At 47.1% G+C, this 23502-nt stretch overlaps 1 protein-coding gene across 11 annotated transcripts in view; it reads right to left on the bottom strand.

Annotated features, from left to right (window-relative positions):
* LOC135388552 (intersectin-1-like) overlaps nt 1–23502 on the bottom strand; it is a 337751-nt gene that overhangs the window by 190291 nt on the left and 123958 nt on the right. For all 11 annotated transcript variants that reach the window (XM_064618160.1, XM_064618162.1, XM_064618161.1 and 8 more), the window contains one exon: nt 2937–3077. In XM_064618160.1, coding sequence (XP_064474230.1) covers nt 2937–3077 — 141 coding nt within the window. The remainder of the gene's footprint in view (nt 1–2936; nt 3078–23502) is intronic.

Below are 23502 nucleotides of genomic sequence, written 5' to 3'. Positions count from 1 at the left end.
TGTCACTGTACCTCTGCCAAACACTCAGAGGGCTGTATATAAAATTAATATGATGACGACTGCTACCTCCTTCAGGTCAGCTATGTTCGCCCATGTTGGAAGCATTGAACCTGCTATCGAGTTTGCCCCCAGATGTGATTGGAGTTGCTAACTACTACTACTATATATTGGTGCTGATTTCATCACCAGAGGTGACAGTCTACCCCATTAATTTGGTTGATGAGTCTCAAAGTGAGGACCGAAGTTCTTCTTTTCTTTTTTTAAAATACCATGTTAGCGCCGCGAAGCAACTGCAGCTATGAGTGGCGTACAGACGTGGACAGATTGAGAGAGGACAGCGGAAAGGAGTGGGGGACAGGGGGTTAGTAGGCGTCCTGGGCCAACTTTAGGGCAAACTGTGTCGACATTCATCTGGAAAGTCTTTGGAAAACCCAGGGAAAACCTCAGACAGTACAGCCGGTGACAGGATTCGAACACGTGTCCCCTCCCAGTCCCCGCACGAAAAACGATCGTCCTAACCACTATGCCACATGAGCTGGTGACCAAAGTTCTACGTACGAGTGTTGCTTTCTTTTATTTATTTATTTATTTATTGGTATTTTTATGGTGCCCCCCATGAACAGCAGTTGCCTAGGTGTTACCTAGTACCTTTAGGCTGTGAACTGTGAATAATCAGAAAACATTAATGACTCCAATGCACCTTAACCCATATAAGTACATGTTCTCTGCACCATCCCAACCACAGTCTCTGGTGCACCACATGTCATGCTTGCACAAATGTCTGTAAAAGTGTGAATCAACACACATGTCCCCTCAGCCTCAGTCAAGACTGTGAACACATCCCCCACTGTTCAGGGCTTGTTCCCTCTTGTATTGTGTCCAAGATGCTGGCCCTCTCAAGGCATGGTTACTATTAGATACCCTTGTTTAAAGTGTCAACGCACATGTAGTCTGAGAAACGTCTCCACAGACTAAAGACTTCTCTCGAGACCTAGCTCTAGCGTCTCCAGTTGTCTAGTCTAATAAACCTACCTTTTGTTATATCCCTTAAGAGTAGAACACTGAGGGCAGTTGTTAAAAGAGAATGGAAGTCCCTTCACAGATACATTTTTTACTGTGAGATACCAACATTCTACCTTCAGGAACAGTTACACAAAATATTTCCTGTGGAAAGCACAAATTTTGTGAGAAAATTTGTTTGCAAGAGTATGCAGCTCCTTCTGGCGTGTTATGACGTCCATGTAATTTCACTGGCTGCTGTGAATTGCATGCTATGGCGCAGGAGCATGGCAACCGGTCAACTGCTCTGTTTCAGAGGCAGGACAGGCGATGCCAAATATGACCCCAAAAAGAACGAAAACCAAAATATAAGGTGACGCATGCCTCAGTACTGGGTGAAAGACATACCCTCACACACTGGCAGCCAAGTGGAAAGAGCTTTTCCGAAGCACAAGATTGAAACACTTGAGATTGAAAACTCTTGCATGCCAAGATTGCACACTACACTTGTACTTTTTGTGCAAATATATGCCCCAGGGATTGTAATGCTAATTTCTGCTTCTCGTGGCATATTTTTTTCATGCTCTCCGATGCTCCTTCAAGTGTTTACCCATACGCACAAATCACATAACATGGTCTATGAATGACATTTACGAAAACAGGTCTGCTGCCACCTGTATGTTATGTCTGGTATGTTCTGTCTTGGTAGTGTGTCAGTACATGATACTGAATATACCTACAATGTCTGGTGAAAATAAGATACCTGAAACAGTGCATATCATCACGTCCCTTCACGCTTGGGTACTTGTAGTTAAGCTCTACATTCAAGGCAAATTGTGCCCTTGGGCTATTTTGAGTTTTATCGGAAAGCACACTGAGCAATGTGATTAAATCTGTATTTGCACACTGCGATGAGCTATATAATGCGGGAATCCCAAGCTTACCATGGTGTAACTCAACATTTTGGAGAGGAGTCATTCTATTTTGATAACAACATGGCTCACCGTATGTAAAGTACAATTCATAGCAGCCAGTGAAGCTGTGTGTATTTCACTTGCACGTGCATTCCTCTCTAATTCCGCACACAATGAGCAATCCACATGCTTACAAAATAATGTAATATTGTAGCATCCAAGCAGAAGTCCCATTAGGTGTCGTGGAAGACATATTCGAGACACTGGTGGGTACCGAAATAATGTAGTGCCCAAAATAAACTCCCAAGACAGAGCTACGAATATGAACATCATACCAGAGTGTGCTGACAGACAGACCTTTATTATCCGCAAAGGATGTGCTGACCTGCGTGAACGCCAACACAAACCAAAACAGCGCTGCCACCATCCCCCTAAGGAAACCAAAGTGTCGGAAGGAAAGCCACCTAAAAAATTTTAGTGCAAGTTTTGGAGGTCACATGTTCATGGTATGTGACGAGGGTCCGAAATATAGAGAGCTCACAGAGCAGCTTCTCATTGGAGTCTTTTCCTAAGGATTCCAACTGTCAAAAAGGAGCTTTCAAAAATCACTTAAAATTATTCATTATTTGAAATATTTGTCATCAACCATGACACCTGTATTTTTAGATGAGAAAAGTACTATACAGATTAAGACCTTAGAATGAAGAAGTCTCATCCATAAAGCATCACCTTTTGTTCACAGCACACTGAGCATGAACAGTTCAACTTGTAATTTTATGTAGGCACCATATCACATATAGAAAAACAAAAAATTCTTTAAAGGTTTTACTGTGAGGAGTCCCATTTGGAGTCCCCACTCTACACATTGGAGTGTTTGATGTGTTTGATGTGGAATGACCCGAACAGAAAAATAAGTAAAATTTCATTAAATAAGTGACTGCCGTTTCCTCAAACTTGCCAGTGGTTGCAACGTTTCACAGTAATGGTTGATCACAAACTAGCAAGGTGAACGGAATGGCAAACCTTAAGCTCCAGCTTCAGCTCAGTCAGCTCTTTCATCTTGTGGTCTCGTTCAGTTCGCATTTCATCAATCTGTGCTTTCATCTCTGCCACTCCTGACTTGGTTTCTGCCAACTTGAGGTTAGCTTCATTGATTTTATTATTCTGTAGAAACAGATATATAGTTAAGCAAATAACACTTAATAACCACATCATCACAGATGAAACAGAGGGGCAAAGTAGATCCCTGGAAATGAGTATAGCCTCCTTCAAGATGTAAGGGTTGGAAAGGGTTCTGTCAGAAGCATATATAACTGGGCAAATACATTAATCTAGTTTCTGCAGGAGGTGAGATACTTGATGTATAAGTACACTGAACAAATAGTTTGAAGCTTTTTGTATGAGAAAGGTTTGGTATGAACGGCCTTGAAGTTAGTTTATTTTGCAATGGGACCACAAGAAAGTTATCAAATGATTTTGTTTTAAATTTTGGTGCTTGCTGTTTCTTCATATAGAACCCCTACATGGCATGCATATGTCACATCACATGCAGTGTGTACATGTGCTCTACCTAGTCCTTAGCATACTGATGCACCATTTACAACCTATGACTACAGGCCAGATGTGCTACAGATTACACCACACTACAGCATGGCTTTCTTGCTGACTTAGCAAGACCCCCAATGACATCACCCTTTTCAAGCTCTCTCCTTCATCTTTCCCTCCAGATGTTCACACCTAAAGTTTGCTGAGATTTTGAGTATGTTACCAAATCAATAAAATAAACGAGGCAATCTTTTATGCCTGTGCAACAAATCCTTAAATTGAAAAGTAGAAAACACAACAATCTAGTGAACGTAGATCGAAGCAGCTCCCAACCTGGGGCTTCTGCTTCAATCTATCTTCACTGTTCTTTCTTTCATCACTACATACAGACAAACTCACAGAAGCTCTACGTTGCATATGTTATTGCCCAATTTCTGTATTATATTCAATGTGCGTATATAGGCTGTCACAAGCCACCAACTACAACTCCACAAGCATGTGAGCAAACATGTAGCAGAGAGAACATAAAAGGAAATGAGAAGGTGGTGGCTTCTGTAAGTCACTGAGGAAGTCGTGTCAGTCTGGACAAATTAGCAACAGGCAACCATCAAAGCTAGCTTCTAGCTGAATTTTTTTCATCATCTTCTTTGCTTCAATCATCAGTGACACACAAAAACATTTCGGTACGCTGGCTCTAATGGGAGCTACAGTAGAGCACACGAATTAGCATAGGATAAAACGGTTAGACCACATAACCACAAGCTGCATTAAATTAAGGGAGTACTAGCCCACATAATAATTTGCTCATTGCAACATTGCAGCAGGGCTGTGCGAAGATACAAAGTACTCGATATTCGGGCGAATACAGCAATCATGTGTTCCACATTCAATTCCACAAGTATTTTTTCAGTCTAATATATTCGAGTCATCCATCACCTAGTCCAATGTTGTGCACATCTGGCATTTCTGGTATCTACCAGCTAAGTTTGGCGGATTTTCTTTTCCAATGTGTGCAATACTGAGACAAATTCAATCCAATCCAATAAAAGATACAGTAATTTGTGGCTTTACATCGCAAGACAACTATGATCATGAGCGATGTCACAGTGGGTCATCTGTGCATTAATTTTGCCCACTTGAGGGTTCTTTAACATGTGCCGAAAGCTCACGATGTGGCACACCGTATTTAATGTCTCTTGCAAAAGACGGTGTGCCTAAGCAACTTGTACACTGCCACCTAGTTGCCGGCGTCCTCGGCCGGAATTGAACCCAAAACCTTGAGATCAGTAGGTGAACATGCTACCAACTGATCCACTGAGGCCGGTATCCAATTTAAGTAAAGGTTTGTGGTGTAGTTCTGTAGGTGCCTTATCTCGTGGTGCAACATGAAATGACTCAATCTGCTGTCCTAATATTTCATGATTAAACGACGTCTAAAGCACTTAACAGTGCAGCGCACCTGTCTACGACCAAACGCAACTTACCAATTCTGACGACATGCATCAATTCAAGCTTTACCTAGAAGCACTGCCCTAGTTAGCATTTACCAGCGTAGAGTGCTCGGTGAGTCGGTGGGAACACATGACAAGACTTAGCGCGACAACGAAAAGAGACATAAGGAGAACTACACAGGACAAGTGTTAACTTGCAACTGCACGATTACAAAAACCTTGACCAATCTCACTGAGCACCCCCTTTTTCTCCTCCCACAGTTGAACAAGCACAAGAGATCACCCGCAGCGCGGGGGGTGGGGGGGCCACGTCACATTTCACAAAGTCACACGTCACAAAGGAAAACGAGAGAAAGAAAGCTCCAAGTCCCAATTTTCCGGGAGATTGGAGGACGCATCCGTACAAACGAGAGACTGAACGAAATCCGGGAGAGTTAGCAGGTATGTGCTGTGTTGGGTGTCCTTCGGGGTTGCGGCGGGTCGGAATCCAAACCACCCGGGATATGTGGGCCGCAGTTCCCACAATGTGCTTTTGCATAATATAAAGGGAATTGCTAGAAAATTTGCCATAGATGTGGTGCACCTTCATGCATTATCCAAGCTGTGTTATAGGGCTGTCAGACAGATGATGGAGGACAAAGGGTGTGGAAAGAGGCATGTAAAGGCCTTCAGTTCCTGTGCTACTGGTGTGGATTACTGGACACCTTTCAGCTGTGGCCAATGATGGAAGTGCCTCAAAGCGCGCTGGCACAGCCACTGGCGTGAGAAAAATCGAGTTTTGGAGCAGCTTCGCGATCTGTAGTCCAAGGGGCTCGCGCATGTAAGGTTACTCATTTATGATGTGAAACGAATGTCTTCCATTCCCAGTTTCAGTTTCATCACGTCTGGGGCAATTTTCCATGTTATTCCATGTATGGCAATGTTTTCATGTATGTTTTAGTCATGTTCCCTCACATTCTTTTCCTGCTTGTGCTTGTTTGACTGTGAGAAAATGAGGGGGGGGAGCTCAGTGTTGCTGGTCAAGGTCTTTGTAATACAGTGAACCCTCGTTATTATGACCACTCCCGTTCCCACGGTTTTTGGTCATCAAGCGAATTGTCATATTAACGAGAAACGTTCCCTCCGCAGACCGGACAGGCCGCTATGCATAACAAAAGCCTAGGTAAGTACGATTTGTTTTCTGAAAAATCTGTTAACAAAGTCTGCTACGAACAATTTTCAGTAATACATTTTTCTAGATGGATAATCATCAATCGTGAACACGTTATCAATGTCTGTTCTTTGCTAAAAAATACCTAGGCAACTTGTAGGGGAGATATAAAGGCTTATTAAAGAAAAAAGGTAAAGTCAGCCACAGGTCGGCTAGCTATTTCATAAAATAAAAAATAATGAAAAGAAGGGAAACCTGTAGGACTTTGCTTGCCTCCTTCGAGTAACGTCGCTCTTCATTCCGGCTGCCAAATCAGACCTCTTCCGTTTTGTTCTGGCATTCCTAACGTGGTGACAGCAGCACATTGTAACCTGGTCCCATGGTCACCACCTTTTTAAGCGCTTCGGTGGTTTGAAAAGCGATATGAGTATAAATACAGGGTCAACGATTTCAGGTGTCATCTCAAACCATGACGCCCTACTTTAACGCATGTCACTCTCTGAGCAAGGTACGTGGTAGCCTCTCCCGGGGGCTAATCTGAAGGTCATGTGCTGCGGTCAAAATAACGAGAAGATAATGCCTGTGTTTGACCCTACTTGTGAGTAAAATCTTGGTCATTGTCTGATAAATGGATTGTCATATTAACGTGGGGAATTTACATGCCCGTGGAACGGTTCCCGAGAAAAACGGTCATAAATCGAGTACGTCAGATTAACGGGGATTATATTAACAAGGGTTCACCGTACTGTATAAGTACTAGTAACTTTAATGAAGAACTAATTTTCACGAAATTTGCGAGCGCTCTTTTCTTCATGAATTTAAAGTTCAATAAAATATTTGAACCAAGTACAGAAAAATTTGCTAACGAAAAATGTAAGAAACTTGACCCAGGATGCTGAGGCAACTTATGTATGCGGTTTCTTACACTACAGTCAAAGTCCTTTACAACAAACTCCAAGGGGCCGCGGAAAATATTTGTTGTAAAGGTGACTTCGTTAAAAAAGACTGGGCAGCGATATTACAGCTTAAGCTGACCGCAGTAGTCGCGATGCCATAGTTCAAGGGTAGACTCAGGGAGAAACCTACCATGCACGTGTGAAAACGTCTGCCGCTCCAGCGGCGACCAAAATCCGACCGCGGAGTCGTAGGCCATATTACAGGAGCAGTCTAGAGGCACATAACTTTGTTTCTGTTTTTGGTCGGTATGGAATGTCAGGCGGCCGAAAACAGTTTTCCCACAATTAGTGCAACCGTAGCGAAATTGGGACGCCTGCAATAGCTCCCTAAACCTCCCGTGCGCGAAACACCCTCCTTCGCCTTCACGATAGACACCTGATGAGCGCCGCCACGCGCGGCGTCACTATGTGACGCAAGTGGTAGGGACGCTCCTCATTGGACCTGGGATCACATGATCGAGGTGCGCAACACCGCGCAGGCCGGAGCGTCTGCTACCGGTTCGGAGACGCCATGTGTTCTCCGGCTGCGTGATGTCCAAAACGGAGGGTTTGAAGGATGTCAACGACACAACCACGTTTTTTTGGGACCGCAGACACCACGGGAAGAACGAGTGGTGCAGTCCGAAATTAACTGCGAATTGTACAGTGAAACCCCAGCGCTTCCTGACAGTGTGCAGCCTCTGACCGTTTTGACCGCACAGTTGGTTCAGTGGCTAACAGGTGGCACCACAATGCCGCCGTCATTGCTTGCTTTCTGCTACTGTGAATTCTGAGATTGCACAGAAGCCACGGATATATTACTCTTGTGATTGCAACCTTATTGGGTCAGGCTGCATATATGCTTTGCTTTTTTTAGAAAACGTGATACAAATCATATAAAGGATAGAAGTCAACAAGAAACCACTCGCAATGCTCGTAGCAGACGTTTTTTTCTACCAACGGATGAGGGGGCTCTCTACCACAAACGTCACACTTAGCGTGAGTGATTTGAGAGAGTGTGTGGGCGATTTTGCAAATTAATTGCCCTGCGGTGAAACAACTTTGGACAAAAATATTTTGGGAGAATGCTTTTCACATACTGCTTTACAAGACGACAGCAGTTTTTTGCCATGTTAGATACCACTTTAATGCTCCTTTAAGTTTCGCATCAGTTTCCGCTATGACAACATATTTCTGGGAACGAGTTCAGATACGAACCGCGCAGTGGTCTGTTTATGGTATGCTTTGCGGTTCCGATGACCAGAGTCAGATTACGGTAGACTCTAGGAGAAACCTATCACGCATGTGTGAAAACGACCAAAATTAAGTCTGACCACAGAGTCGTAGACCTCATTAAGTTTCGCATCAGTTTCCGCTATGACAACATATTTCTGGAAACGAGTTCAAATACGAACCGCGCGGAGGTTTGTTTACACTACGCTTCGTGGAGCCGATGACCGGTGTCGTCACCGTCGCGGGCGATGCGGTTCTTGTTTCTGAATGTAAAGAATCGTATGGCGTACGTCTATACACAAGTCAAGACTGCTAATTCAAGCAGCCTGGTTATGGACTCAGACGGCTCATGCATATGCAAGCTTATTTAGTCATTTATTGAGTACAGGCTAAAAAAACTCTGTAATCTTTTTTTGAACAAGTGTGTTCAAGCCACTCTCTGAGCAAAACGACTTTAGGCCATCGACCATCCTGAAATGTTCCTCTGAAGCATCTGAACACGATGATAGGAAGCGTTGCACTTTTTCAAGCATCTCCACTGCCCCCTCTGCTGTTATCTTCGCAATAGAGGCTTGATCTTCATCATCGCTGCTTTCGTCGTCCGTGCCTTCCATCGTGCTAGCATGGGTCTCAAACTGAATCTCCTCACAGATGTCTGCGTCACTATTTAATTGAAACCTCGCTGTGACTTCATCATCCGCGGCAATGAAATCCGCGGGGCCAAGTCCGTCAGGGATACCAAATGCCTCTGTGTAGCCGTGCCACACATCAAGGATGAACGCGTCCTCGTTGTTGTCGTCGTCTGACACCCCAGCTTGGTTCGTGCTGCCTTCCTCATTGAACCCAGCTTTCCTCCAGCAGTTCTTTATAAACCTCAGGCGTCATGCTCCACCATGCTCCGGTTATCACGTCAATTGCTTGACGCACGTTGATGTCAGTCGGCCTCGTTTATTTGTTCCTGATCTTAAGTAAAATGCGCTCGAGCATCCTTTTCCGATAATGGGCTTTCGCTGAGCGAATGATTCCCTGGTCCAAGGGCTGGAGAAGGGACATACAGTTCGGTGGCAGCATCACAACCTCCACGTTTGTCATTTTAGGAAACTTCGAATGCGCCGAACAATTGTCAAGCACGAGAGCGATCTTTTTCTTCTCGTTCTTCATCCTTTTGTCGAGCCTTGTCTACCAGTAATAGAATATTTCCACGGTCATCCACGCCTTCTTGTTCCAGTTGTAATCAGCTGGGAGGCTGATTACATTCTTGAAAGCACGTGGCTTTCGGCACTTTCCGATTACCAGAGGCTTAAGCTTTACAGAGCCCGTCATGTCGCAACACAGAAGAACCGTAACTCTTTCCTTTGATCGTTTTCCTCCCTTGCATTTCTCACCTTTTACAGTCATCGTCCGTTCGGGCAGCAGTTTGTCAAACAATGCAGTCTCGTCTGCATTAAACACATTCTCTGGGTCGTACTCGGAAAGCACTTCCGCAATTTCTTGCTCTCTCCAACTTGCCGCGACATCTTGTGGGGCAGACTTTTCTTCACCGGCAAGTCCTCTGAAGATGATGTCGTGCCGAGTGCGAAATGCTCGGAGCCATCCGTCGGATCCCTTGAACCTGTCCTCGATTCCATATATGCACGCAAAATCTCTTGCTTTAGTGCACAACATCAGTCCAGAGACTGGTATATCCTGAGACTGCACCTCGAGGAACCACTTGTACACTGCCTTGTCGACATCCTTGAAGTTGGCGGCCCGCGTTCTCTTCCGTGATGGTGCACCTCAGCTGTTGCCGTATTCCTTTTCAAGCTTCGCCCGGTCCTTCAGGAATGTTGACAATGTCGACGCACTGACGCCAAACTCCTTAGCTACGTCGCATTTCTTTTTTCCTGCGTCAACCGCATTCAAGACGGCTATCTTCTCCTCCAGGGAAAACTGTTTTCGTTTCGTGGGACCTTCCTTAGCCATCATGGATGACTGACGAAATCTGGCAGTGACCACGTTGTCTTAACGCTTCTTAACCCTTTTTGACATTCCTAGAAGGACAATAACCTTCATCTACCATGCATTTTGTGCCCTATTTAGCCAGCTCATCAGGTCACTGTTACCACGGGCGCATCACACTTTTGGTCAGTACGCTATCAGTGAAAAGACAGCAGCCCCTTTCTTTTTTGTGTTCGGCCCCTTGAGTGTGTCAGTGGCCACGCGTTTTCTGGAGGCACATGACCTCCGCCCGTGTCCTCCGATAACGCGATCACAAAACCCGCGGAAACCGGAAACTACACGGCGCGTGACTCAGGTGGAGAGGGGCAAACGACGCTGCATGGCATGCTGCGCGGCCCATTGCCACGTGTAGGGAGCATTTCATTTGAAACTTCGTTGTATGGGTCATGTGCTTCGGCAATCGGACCGCTGAATTACTTCGTTATTTCGGTAGTTTCGTTGTAGAGGCATTTGTTGTAAAGGACTGACTGTATTACACTGCATTGCCTCACAAAGTGTTCAGTTCTCTGCTGCAAGTGGAGACAGCAGTCCAGCCTTCAGGAATCCCCATGGATGTCAGCATCCTGTGATTCCAGTTTCTTGTAAACCTAGATCATCCAGGAAGCGTGTATGGGTTTAAGCATGCTGCCACGCAGGTCTGCGTTTGTGGGAAATGTTGTATCCCCATCAAGTGGCAATCATATTTGCCCAATGCGGTGACAAGAATGACGGGTGACAAGGCAATTCGGCAATGACCCAGATACCAGCTGAGTAAGGACCCCCGAATCGCAGCCCACTCATTCAGAAGGGCTCAAAACGAAGACAAATGCAACGAGTTATTACTCTGTTGTGATACCTTTTGTTAACTTCTTCTTAGAAGTTGAAGGTGGGGGGCCTCTAAGACGCCTGATGCAAGGTCGACACACCTCGGTATCGTGAATTTAAGGCTCTGTGAATACAGTCGTGGCCAGATTTTTTGGGACTTGAAGGAGGCACAAAATCAGTCCAAATTATCGAGCAGTCAAAATTTTTAGACAAAGGTTTAAATCTGCATTGTTTAAAAATGGAATTTGAACACTCAGTGGCTTGAAATAACTGTCGACAAGAGTTTGCTTCGCAGCGCGGACATGGCATAATGCATCACGGTGAATTTCTGCTAGCATAGCCTTGTCGTGATACACTTCCATGAGCATAGTAACGGCCGTAAGGATCGCCGCGGTTGACGGGGGCGCAACGGCTTCGTCACTGCCACTCTCACCAGGACCTTTCAGCGGCAGAGCGAGAACCGGGCCGGCAATGTCAGCATCAGTTACCGCATTTTCTCGAATCTAAGACGAGTTGTTTTTTCCAAAATCAGCAACTCCAACCTCGGGGGTCGTCTTAGATTAGAAATATGCGCCACGAGAGAGAGAAAGAAGCGGAGAGCGCGCGAGGGGAGGGGCACTTCAGGAAGACACCGATGGTGGGACGGCGATGACATCACATGGGCGGAGCAACCGGTGCCATGCCGTGCTGAGACGAAACGAAACCATGCGGTTGTCACTGGTTTCGCCATGACGTTGACGCGTGTGCATTACACAGCTGCGTCGCTGCGTTTAAGCGTCAAGTGATAGCGTTTGCACTTGAAACCAACAACAACACCGCAGCTGCCAGGCAATTCAAAGTGTCCGAAGTGAACGTCAGAAGGTAGCTGAAACAACGGGACAGCATTGCGGACCACAAGGCCACGAGGAGAGCATTTACGGGTCCGAAATGTGGTCGCCATCCGGAGCTGGAAGCAGAAGTTGAAGAGTTCGTCAAAGAGCAGCGTAGGAGGTGCATCGCCGTAACGTGTGAAATGATTCAAGCGAAAGCTAGAGAAGTCGCAAGATGGCGTGGGATACCTCACGTGGACTTCAAGTCAAGCAGAGGTTGGGCCTAACGTTTTATGAAGATGGCTGGATTTTCACTGCGCCGCCGAACGTCGGTTTGCCAGCGGCTGCCTGCCGACTTCGAGGAGAAGCTAGGGGCTTTCCAACGCTACGTGATTAAGCTTCGTCAGAAGCACGGGTACATGCTCAGTCAAATTGGTAACGCAGACCAGATGCCCGTCTATTTCGACATGCCCATGAGCACCACGGTTGACTCTGTCGGTGCGAAGGAGGTGAAGATACGGACGACGGGCAACGAGAAGCAGAGAATTACAGTGATGTTGGCGTGCACAGCAGACGGCAAGCGGCTTCCCCGGTATGTCGTTTTCAACAGAAAGACTCTACCGAAGAACGAATGTTTGCCAGCGGGGATGAACGTTCGCTGCAATGACAAAAGCTGGATGACTGCGGACATGTTCAATGAGTGGCTACGACTAGTGTGGTTTCGGCAACCCGTCGCGCTACCAAGCCCCCGCTCTATGCTCGTTGTGGACTCATTCAGGGGCCACACAACCGACACAAGCAAGGCACTGCTTGCCGAAAACAAAAGCGACCTTGTTGTCATCCCGGGGGGGATGACATCCCAACTGCAACCCCTCGATGTTTCCATCAACAAGCCTGTGAAAGACAGGATACGAAAGGCGTACATGGAGTGGATGGCCGAGGGCAATCATGAACTCACACCTACCGGACGGCTGAAACGGGCACCACTGTCTTTTGGCCCAGTGGGTGATGGACGCCTGGGGGATGTGCCGGACGACATCGTGGTGCGCGTTCAACAAGTGCACAATATCCAACACACTGGATGGATCAGAGGATGAACTCCTCTGGGACGACAGTGACAAGGAAAACAGCTTCCGTGAGCCTAACAATGATGAATAAACAGTTACCTTCCTACTGTCAACTTGCTGGCCACGTGTTATGTATTTTTATTCCTCTTGTCCTGCCTTTTTTTTTTTTTTTCCAAATGTGTATGCCCTGAAGTGGTGAGTCGTATTATGATTCGAGAAAATATGGTAGTTCTGGACATAATTGGGCAATGTTGTCTACATTCTGTCAGTTATGCTGAAGTTTCAAAACGCGTCTGAACTTGAGAGGCCAGAGAGGCAATGCACATGCTACTAAGCTGCACCTTAGTGCAGTCGCGTTTCTATGCATGTGCTGGGTCAGCATGCATCCCTACCTGGTATGGTTCGAAATATCGAGTCCCAAAATGCACTGTAATGTATCAGTTCGGGCTCGTGGAAGAAGAAAAGTATGAAAAAATAGGCATGCTCGGAGCGAGATGAGTACGAAAAACTGGTCAGTCTGTCCGAAACACAGTCCGAAATATTGGAAGTGAAAATATTGGAATTGAAACTGGCCTCCTTTCTTCGACAAGCCGCTTGTTTTACATCATTGACAAGACCTCCGGACACAAGTTTCTCGTTGACACGGGTGCGTAAGTGAGTGTTTCCCCCGCTACTCAGTGTGAGCGCCTCCAACGCTGACGCTCAACCTTTGGCTTCGTCGACCCTTTCCATAGATTTTCCTGATCGCGGCTGTTGATGCCCCCATCCTGGGTGCTAACTTCTTGCCTGCTTACAAGCTTAGCGTCGACGCCGACCAGGGTCGGATCCTTGACACTTCTACCGCACTTTCGGTGCATACCCTCATCTCTCGCTGTTTCGTACGCTGTGACCGGAACTTTTATTGAGCCCTTGCAGTCCCATTATGCTGCCATTTTGAAAGACTTCCCCGAACTCACTATGCCAGCAATTGGAAGAAGCCCATCACCCACAGCGTGTCTCACAATATCGAGACTACAGGCCCTCCCGTTCACTGACGCCCTCGCCGCTTGGCCCTGGAGAAGCTTGCTATAGCGCGTAGTGAGTTCGAGCACATGCTTGACCTCGGAATTATTCGACCTGCAACCAGCGATTAGTCTTCTACTCTTCACATGACGCCTAAAGACACTGGCGACTGGCGTCCCTGTGGCGATTATCATGCCTTGAATCTCGTGACTAAGCCTGACCATTATCCGCTCCCGCACATTCAGGATTTCACCGCAAATTTATGCGGCGCAACTGTCTTCTCGAAAATAGACCTCAAGAAGGTGTACCATCAAATCCCTGTCGCGCCGGAGGATGTGCATAAGACCGCTATCACCACACCACCATTTGGCCTCTTCGAGTTTGTGCGAATGCCTTTTGGTCTACGCAACGTTGCGCAGACCTCCCAGCGGTTATTGACAGCGTGCTGCGAGGCTTCCCCTTTGTTATGGCGTACATCGACGACCTGCTTATTGCCAGCATCTCAGGAGCATTAAGACCATCTTTGCGCCGTCTTCTCAAGGCTACAATCCCATGGCATCGCATTGCGTTGCAAGGAATCCTGCCTCTTCCCTCTAAAGTCCAGGCCATCACAGACTTCCCCATTCCGTCTACGGCACAACAGCTCTGCCGTTTCCTCGGCCTAGCTAACTATTGCCGCCGCTTCATTCCCCACTCCGCCAGAACTCTCCGTCCTCTCGAAGACCTCCTCTGTTGCCTCTCAGCGAGGCACACGTCGTTGTCATGGTCTTCGACCGCAGAAGACTCATTTCAGAAAGCCAAGCATGAAATTGCATCCGCAACGCTTTTGGCGCACGCCAGACCTCATGCTCCCACTTGCCTCATGGTGGATGCTTCCGACAGAACAGTCGGCGCGGCCCTTCATCAGAATCATGATGGCACCGTTGTGCAGATTGCGTTTTTCTCCCAGAAGCTGATGCCCACGGAGGCCGCATACAGCACTTTTGGCGAGGAGCTTCTCGCTGCATACAACTCCGTCCGGTACTTCCGATTCTTCCCTGAGGGCCGGCCGTTCACCTTGCCCACAGTCGCTGACAATGGCCTTCATGTCGACCAGTCACAGATACTCCCTGCGTGAAATTTATCACTTGTCTTTCCTGGCAGAATTTACCATGGACGTCCAACACGTGAAGGGGAAACTCAATTAGCCAGCTCACGCCCTGAGTCACGTATGTGCGATCAACCCCACGCTGTCCATTTACACCGATACCTTGGCCCGCTTAAGCAGGAAGATTCTGCGCTGCGTGAACTCCGTCGCTCACCTTCTACTAGCTCGCGCTTCGAAGACACTCTTCTACCCGCGTCCAGTACTCCGCTAACGTGTGACATCTCTACGAGCACACCCCGACCCTTCGTGCCAAGACCCCTCTGATGCACAGTTTTCTACCAACTTCAGTGCTTAGCACATGCGGGCATCTGTGCAACACAGCATCTCGTAGCCGCAAGATACGTCTGGCCAGCATTGCGGAATGACATCCGTCGTTGGACAAAAACCTGTGAGCCCCGTCAACGGGCTAAAGTCCACCGTCACATGCGTGCTCCTCTCATGACCTTCTTTCCATCCGCCAGAAGATTCGAGAAGGTGCATCTGGACATTGTCAGTCCTCTCCCACCATCCCGTGGCTCCGTTATCTCCTTACGTGTATCGACAAGTACACTTGCTGGCCCCATGCCAGACATAGCAGTGGAAACTGTCGCCTCTGCATTTCTGCTGACTTGGGTTTCCCGGTTTGCGGTTCCCATGCCCGCGGAGGTCATCACCGATCGCACATGGCAATTTGAAGCCTCGCTCTTCTCAGGCTTGCTGAAACTTCTCGGTACCACACGCTTGAGAACCACAGCTTACCACCCTGCAAAGAATTCACTGGCAGCTCAAGGCTGCTTTCATGGCATATGAAGATCGTACCCACTGGTTTGACCACCTTCCCCTTGTCCTTCTCGGACTCCGCTGTGCCGTGAAGACTGATTTCTATTGTCCCACTGCCGAGATGGTCTACGGGTCCACTCTGCGCCTCCCCGGTCAACTCCTCGTGCCTCAGCCTGACGCTGCCAACAGCTACCAAGAGTATCTCACTCGCCTACACTCCAGCCTCTCCCAGCTCTGAACGTTCCCTCTCAGGTCCGCCAACTCTCGCTCTGTTTTCGTCTCCAATGGCTTGTTGCAGGCTTCCCATGTCTTCCTGCGTACCGATAGTACACGGTGAGCCTTGCAAGCCCCCTATACCAGACCGTTTCGTGTGCTGCATCGTGCCTAGAAGCACTTCACGTTCTTTGCAGACAACGGTGAACAGGTTGTCAGTGTAGACTGGCTAAAGCCTGCGTACATGGAAGACGACTCGGTCACTCTGTTACCTGACTCCCTGCCAGCCCATCACAGTTCCCACCTTGCCCTCCGCGGCGAGCTAGCCAGGCCCCCTCAGTCACCTTCCTTTTTCTTGGGGAGGGGGAGCAGCTGTAGCAGCGCTGACGAAGATTGATACCTGGCTCATGCCACGCCCATTCCTTAGCCATCTTTCCATCCTCAATAAACCTTTTGGTACAGCACACTGCTTGAGAGTGTAGTTGTGTTCCTTGACGCTCGCCTACACACCCATGATGCACCAGAGCACGAGTCATGCTGCTCCTTCTTTCAAAAAGGGAGGGAAATCCTCACACTCCTCACCACGAACTCCCTTACAAAATGTTATTCAATGCAGGCAGTGACTCTCCCTTTGGTGGTCGTGGTGGAGGTAAGAAAGATCAAAGGGATTACGCGGCCTGGAACGTTATCGCCTTTTCTCTGCTTTACCACTTTTTTACCCCCTCAAAACAATAAACCGCGACATCATGTCGTGTGTGACATCGCAGTGGCTTGGGAAAACAGTGACCAGAGCACGTGGAGGGAACATATCAGGACAACTGCTGGCAACATTCCACGTCACCATTCCGCAAGTCGGCTTGAGGTGTTAACGTGCACGCTTTAGGAGAAGCTCACTTTAGAACACTGTCGTGTGACTCGTGGGTGGAAAGCACATGCTGGGCCTTTTGAATCATCTCACGAATTTGGGCAGCATTGGCCAAAAACGGAGGCCCAAAGCGTTACGACAGACGTCTTTCACCGACAGTCATGGAAAACGAACAGTCACTGTCTATTTCCTTGCCTCAATTTTTATTTTGGTTTTAATTCTTTTTATATGAATTTCGGATTATACAATTTTTTTCCGCTTCCAGCCACTTGTTACTGAAAGCTATGAATGAGGTATAGTCGGTTATAGTGAATTAGGTATGTTAAGTCTTCTATTGCCTTCATTACCTCTATTATGTCGTAGGATAAGAAAAGGACATTCACGGGAAGACTGCACAGACTTTGTGACTGCTTCCTCTTTCTTTTCAAAAGTTACACTAATTACCGTTATATTTGGATTTCAAAGAAAGTTAATGCTTGTCCTCCATAATTCAAAACGCCATTACATGTCGAATGGTCCCTCTGCAACCAAAAAATACGCAGCATCTATTAGAATACGTAATAAATATGGCAATGGCAGTGCTAATTGGTTACGTGAACACTGATAGAAAATACTCTTCAAGAAGTAGCTTCCTGTGTAGTACATGTACAGTGATGTGATTGGCCTAAGCCATTATGGAGCACCTCCTGGAGCAGGAAAAAATCCGTTTTGGAGCAACAAAACAGTGCTTTGGAGCAGATATGCTACATCATCATGTGCAGTCATATACACTTTATTTTCAATATACAGTGGACTCTCGTTAATTTGAACTCAAGGGGCCGGGATATTTGTTCGAATAAAGCGGAGTTCGAACTAATGGGAGATGCTCTCCTGGAAGGGGGCTTGGGCACAGGGAGCGCGGGCAGACGCGTTGCGACACACTTCGAGTCGAGTTGTACGTCCGCGGTATTGGTGTCACTTTAAGACGCATTTATATTGGCATAATTCAAATCGTTACTGCTGCCGAACTCCGCCACAATCGTCATTACGTTTCCAATGCCTAACCAATGTTACGGTGAAGAAAACTGCCAGAGTGTCGCGGCCGGCCATTACGACTTTGAAGGGAATACAGGACTTATATGTTCACAAAAATTATGAAGCAAGTTAGGGTTGAAAGCAGTCAGTAATTCGCTCTTGCAACAGTTTCTTGGAGCGGGACTGTTAGCATCGCTGTTAGCAGCCTCTACGCTGTCGTCTTTGCTGAACTGGTGTGAGATAGAGAAATAAACGATGCCAGTGAACGGGTTATACAACGATATCGGCAGTCACGAAGTCATAAAAGCAGGTGACGGCACGCGAACGCACCGCCTCCACCCTTCCTTCACGGTCTCAAGAGGAAGAGAGAGGAAGAGGAGAAGGAAGGAGGGAGAGCACAAGCGTTCGCGTAAGCTCCTTGCTGCCATAAAGAGGCGAAAGCGTCCTTGAAGAGCACAAAATGCAGAAAGAGGATGGGAACCGTACGGAAGGTCAATAACCAGGGAGATATAAGGCACTTTCACCCGTTCCTGTCCGACGCACGAGCACCGTTGGCTCGAATTATGCGGAGTATACGCTGATCAATTCCAATTACCGAGAGTTTCTCCCCATTGAATTACATGTGGCTTGGACGGGACCAGGACAAAAGTTCGAATTATCCGGAGGTTCAATTTCAGTGATTTCGAATTAACGAGGTTCTACTGTACTTTCTAAAGAGTGACGTGGGTGTGGTCAGTGAAGCCGAAGCCAACTCTTTGTAACAACTGTCATGTGCTGCAATCAGTTGAAGCAGCTTACGGTACACGTAATGACAAAATTTAGACCAGGATTTCCAACAATATTCGCAAAAAGTGACACAGCGCAGTGAAAATTCGAATATTTCAATGAAGTATAATACACAATTGAAAATATATTACTGTAAAGAATTTCTCATTGGTTATTTTTTGCCGATATTTTGCAGTTACATGCTAAATATCAACGAAACAGTTTTAAAGAAATGCAAAGGCTAGCTCACTGGTTGAAAAGTACATATTGTGTGTGCTTTTAAAACAAATGACATCTTTTTAGTTATTTCCAAGGTCAGTTTGTCCACTGTGCTTTCACATAGTGCTAGATCACACAGGCTGAACATGTCCAATATTTATTCCAGGTTTCTCTTTCCACAACACCAACTAATTGATGGTCTATTACGAGCGCTCTCGTAATCTTTTCGTTATGGCGTTCGTGATGCCATGTGTCACCAGAGACAAGTTATGACAACACAGCAATGGTTTAAAAAATAAAGCAAGGGTGATAGTGATTGGAACTGCATTTTCCATCCTGTCATATTCCTAGTCCTTCCAGTAGGGGTATCTTATCTCTATTGCTTTACTATTGCCTGACCGCAACAAACTCATAAGCGTTTCGTCCTTCAAACAACGTATGTTAGGAAAGGGTTTCTTAACAGCAGAATACCAGATTAGCGCTTGCAAAATAGTAGTGAAACTGAACGAGTCAAAGACACGGTTACTGTCCCGCGATGACTTGCACTTCCCGGTGACTACTAAATACGCGCTAAACGACCAGGGGGGCCTCAGCTGGAGGCTTGCCTGCGCTTTTAACGGCGCAAGAGGATGTTTGGTGCAGACTTGGCCACTTGGCGCAGCAATCACAACACTGATGTAGCAATACCGTATAAGTGGTTAAATCCGCTGGCTCAATAATTCGCAAAGCTGCGAGGAGCCAGGATCAGGCAATTATTCGCGGAACCTTAAATTCGCGGTACCGCAATGCGTCACCCCTGCATGAGGCGTCTTTGGGACGCTCCACCTTGAACTAACAAAAGGACAATAACCCATAACATTTTTTTGTTTCATCCCTTTTAACGCCTTCTGACTCAGAGTGCTACAATGAGGGGTCATCACTCGGGTGGCATTTGGGTCATTGCCGAATTTCTGTGTCCTTCATTCTTGTGTTCGCATCGACACAGTGAACGTCCTGACAGCTTCGTATTTTTCAACTCATTACCGCCATGTCCTTCCTCCGGTACATAAATCCAACGCCGCCGCGTCCTCCTCCTTCAACCAGCGACCACGTGCATGAACTGCCTGAAAGTGCCGTCCTCCATATGGTAGGCGACAAACTTCTTTTGCTGCCAATGAACATGTCTCTCGCAAAGTCGCTGATCGGCACAACCAGAAGCGTAAACGTGGACTCTACAACTACTACAGTCCAGAAGTCAGGTGCAGAACTGAAAGTGCAGTATATATAATAGTATGTATAGCAGTATACAGTTAAACCTCGATCTAACGAACACCGATGTAACGAAATCCGCGATGTAACGAAGTTTCCTGTTTCCTCAACCTCTTCCCCATTGAACTCAATGTATTTTTTCGTTCGATTAAACGAAGTCGCTTCCATGACCTTTCTCGGTGTAACGAAGTTTTCAAGACGATGTTCCAAAAAAACGGGACCAAAAAAAGCCGCGGACTTTTGTCAAACCCGAGCGAAACGCTCCTCGGGGACTTCCCGCGGTCCTTGGCGATGTCAATGACCCGCTTTTTACACGTCACCTTCCCCCTCTCCCTCGGCCTCCTCGGGTGCCTGTCGCTTCCTCCCTCCATAACTCTCTGTTCTTTCCTGTCTTGACTGCACGTGGGCACGACCGCCGACCACGTGTGTTGTCACGAGTGCGTGTCGAAAACGAAAGGTCCTGTCTCTACAGGAGAAGTTAGCCATCATTACAGCCGTTGAAAGCGGAGAGAAGAAGGAGGACATTGCTGATCGCTTCAACATTCCACAGAGTTCCCTGTCAACGATCCTCAAGGCCAAAGAAAACATTGTGAACGCTGTACAGTCCGGAACTAACGCCCAGAGGAAGCGGTTGAAAACCGCTTCGTTTGACGACGTGGATAAGGCTGTGTTTGCTTGGTTTACTAACATGTGTGCAAGAAACGTTCCACTGAGCGGTGCCGTAGTCCAGCAAAAGGCGAAAGACTTGGCGTGTCTTTTAGGGTGAGAAGATTTCAAAGCGAGCGCAGGACAGCTGCAGCGCTTTAAGCCGGCGTTCACACGGGGCAACTTTTCCCAGCAACTCGAAGCAACTCAAACCAAAGTCTTTCGAGCAATTTCGAGTCCGCGTTCACATGCAGCAACTCGGTACCTCCACCCACAAGCAACCTTATGGCGACCGGACAATGTGGGTTCGAATCGAACTGGTGGAATCTCTTCTTTCCCAGGCGAAAATCTGGACTGGTCCCTGAATGGTTCCAGTTGAATCTGGACTGGTTCCAGTTGGATGTTTGATGGTCCCGGAATGGTTCCAGTTGAATGTGGATGGTCCCAGCTGGATTCCCAAGTGGGGTGGCTGGTTCCACTTTGGTGACATCAGTGGTACCACTCTGGTCTCAGATGGTTCCAGAAGTTCTAGCTGGAGCCTTACAGGCACCATTTTGTTCCCAGAATGGTCGCTGAGACTCCAAGTTGGGCAGCTTCCCTCTTTGAGATTTCATCTTGTCCACACTTGCCATGTTTTGTTTGATCTATTACTCTGATCTATTTTAGCACAGGCATGGTCTCTTTTTATTGCTGTTTATCCAGGTGCGCGCGTCTGCGAATGCTGTAACTCCAATTCGTGCACATTCTCATCTGAGGTGAATATCATAACATATTAAGTACCAGGGAAATGTAAAGAAATACATCTCAACAACAATAAAAATTAAGCTAAATACTAGAAGAAAGACAACAACAAAAAAAGAAAATGTAATTGCAGAGGCTGATGCAATGTGAAGATGCCACGGCAATTCAAACTTCAAACGGCGAGAGCCGAGGGGGAGAGGAGAGAGCGAGAGGCGAGCGACGGAGCGAGAGGGTGAGAGTGGCAGGTGGAAGTTAGAACTTCGACGCGTCGCAGCAAGTTGTTTTGTCTTCAGTAACCGTCGCAAGGATGGTGATGGTGTATCTCCTGTACAGTATTTACGTGTGTTTCAGTGCGCTTTGTAAGACAATGCGATGACAATGGTTCCTGTGCAACACATTGTCGATTTCCCGGAAGAGTTTTGACGAAAAGAAGACGTAAACGGCGTAGAGGCAAGAACGCACTGTGAAACGCCAATCGGACTGCACATCGCGAATGTTTGCAGGTATGAGTGATGACCGTGATGTTTTGATTACTATTAATTAGACGTTTCATTTTAGAAACTTCGGAGGAACTTGAAGAGAAACAGGATAAGAAGATTCCGAACGTACGATGAAGAGGAATGGGGTGTATGTCGTGACCTGCATGGAAAACAGTCGTGTCATCTTCTCTAAGAAAATACAAGATGTGAGGTGGCTAACGAACGAAAGCTCCCTGTGGTCCGTGAGTGCATCGCACAGTCAGGCATATGCTTTGTCTAGACACAGTGAGTGATCAGACTTATACTACGTGGTATGTAAATGTAGAGATGTATTGATTATTTCTTTCTGCTCAGTGTATGCTTTTAGCAGAATAAACGGTAATTACTTGAGCAATATGTGCATTTCTACGCATTATTTTCGGTCATGCATTCAATGGTCCCAGCTGCTAAGTGGCCGGATCCCGGACCACTTAGCAGAGGGGACCACTGGATCAATTCCACTGGTTCCACTTCAAGTGGGACCATCGTGAAGCTGGTTCCACTTTCAACTGGTCCCAGTCACTAAGTGGTCCCACACTCAAAGTGGGACCTGCCCAATAAACCACTTTGAAGTGGTCCCACTCCAGATTTTTGCCTGGGTTAGCTGCTGTTTATCAAATTTCAGTCAGTTTTATTGCCCCAATAGATCATTATTGCCTTCCACAAGTGGCAACTGGTATGTTGTATGTACCGTGAAGTTGGTAAAAAAAGAAAAAGTTATTTCTCAGCTGCACCTGCAGGATTTGAACCCATGAACCCACGAACGAAATCCACAATGCCACCGCGATATGAAGCGGACTGGACGGAAGATATGTCTTCTATTGGATAACTGCTCAGCACACCATGTAGAAGGTACCAAGCTCGACAACGTGGAACTGCAGTTCTTTCCTGCGAACTGCACTTCAAAAATCCAGCCCTTGGATCAAGGCATAATTCACAGCGTCAAGTGCGCGTACAGACACCGTCTAATCGAGCGGCTGTTGTTCAACTTACACCAGAAGAGGGACTTCAAAGTTGAGGTGCTTCAAGCTGTACAAATGCTGTCGGCAGCTTGGCAAGCAACGAAAGTTGACGTTATTGTCAACTGCTTTCGGAAGGCAGTAGTTCACCGACAGGAAGACCGCTCATGCAGCGACGGTGTTGGAGCCGCCGCTGACAGTGACGAGGTTCTGCCAGTCCTCCTCAGGTACCCGCGGACGCGGCTGTAGAGTATGTACCACTGCGCCCATACACCATGTTGCAAGCCCATTGGCCTAGACTGTGCGCGTGCTCCGATTGGTCGAGAACGTTTTGAAATCGCATTTTGTACGCGCGCATGTGCGTACAGCGTCTCGGCCGTTTCAGCATAGTTTCGAAATAGCATGGCCGGCATGTCGTTCTCCTGTGTTCGGTGGTGTCAATCTACAGAGCAGTTTGCAGAAATATGTTCGCGCATTTATTCGTGCGTTATTGTGAGCCTAC

The sequence above is a fragment of the Ornithodoros turicata genome, chromosome 3 (genome assembly GCF_037126465.1).
Source record: "Ornithodoros turicata isolate Travis chromosome 3, ASM3712646v1, whole genome shotgun sequence".
NCBI lineage: Eukaryota > Metazoa > Arthropoda > Arachnida > Ixodida > Argasidae > Ornithodoros > Ornithodoros turicata.
The sequence above is the reverse complement of the archived record's forward strand: the minus strand, read 5'-3'. Positions and strand labels throughout refer to the sequence as shown.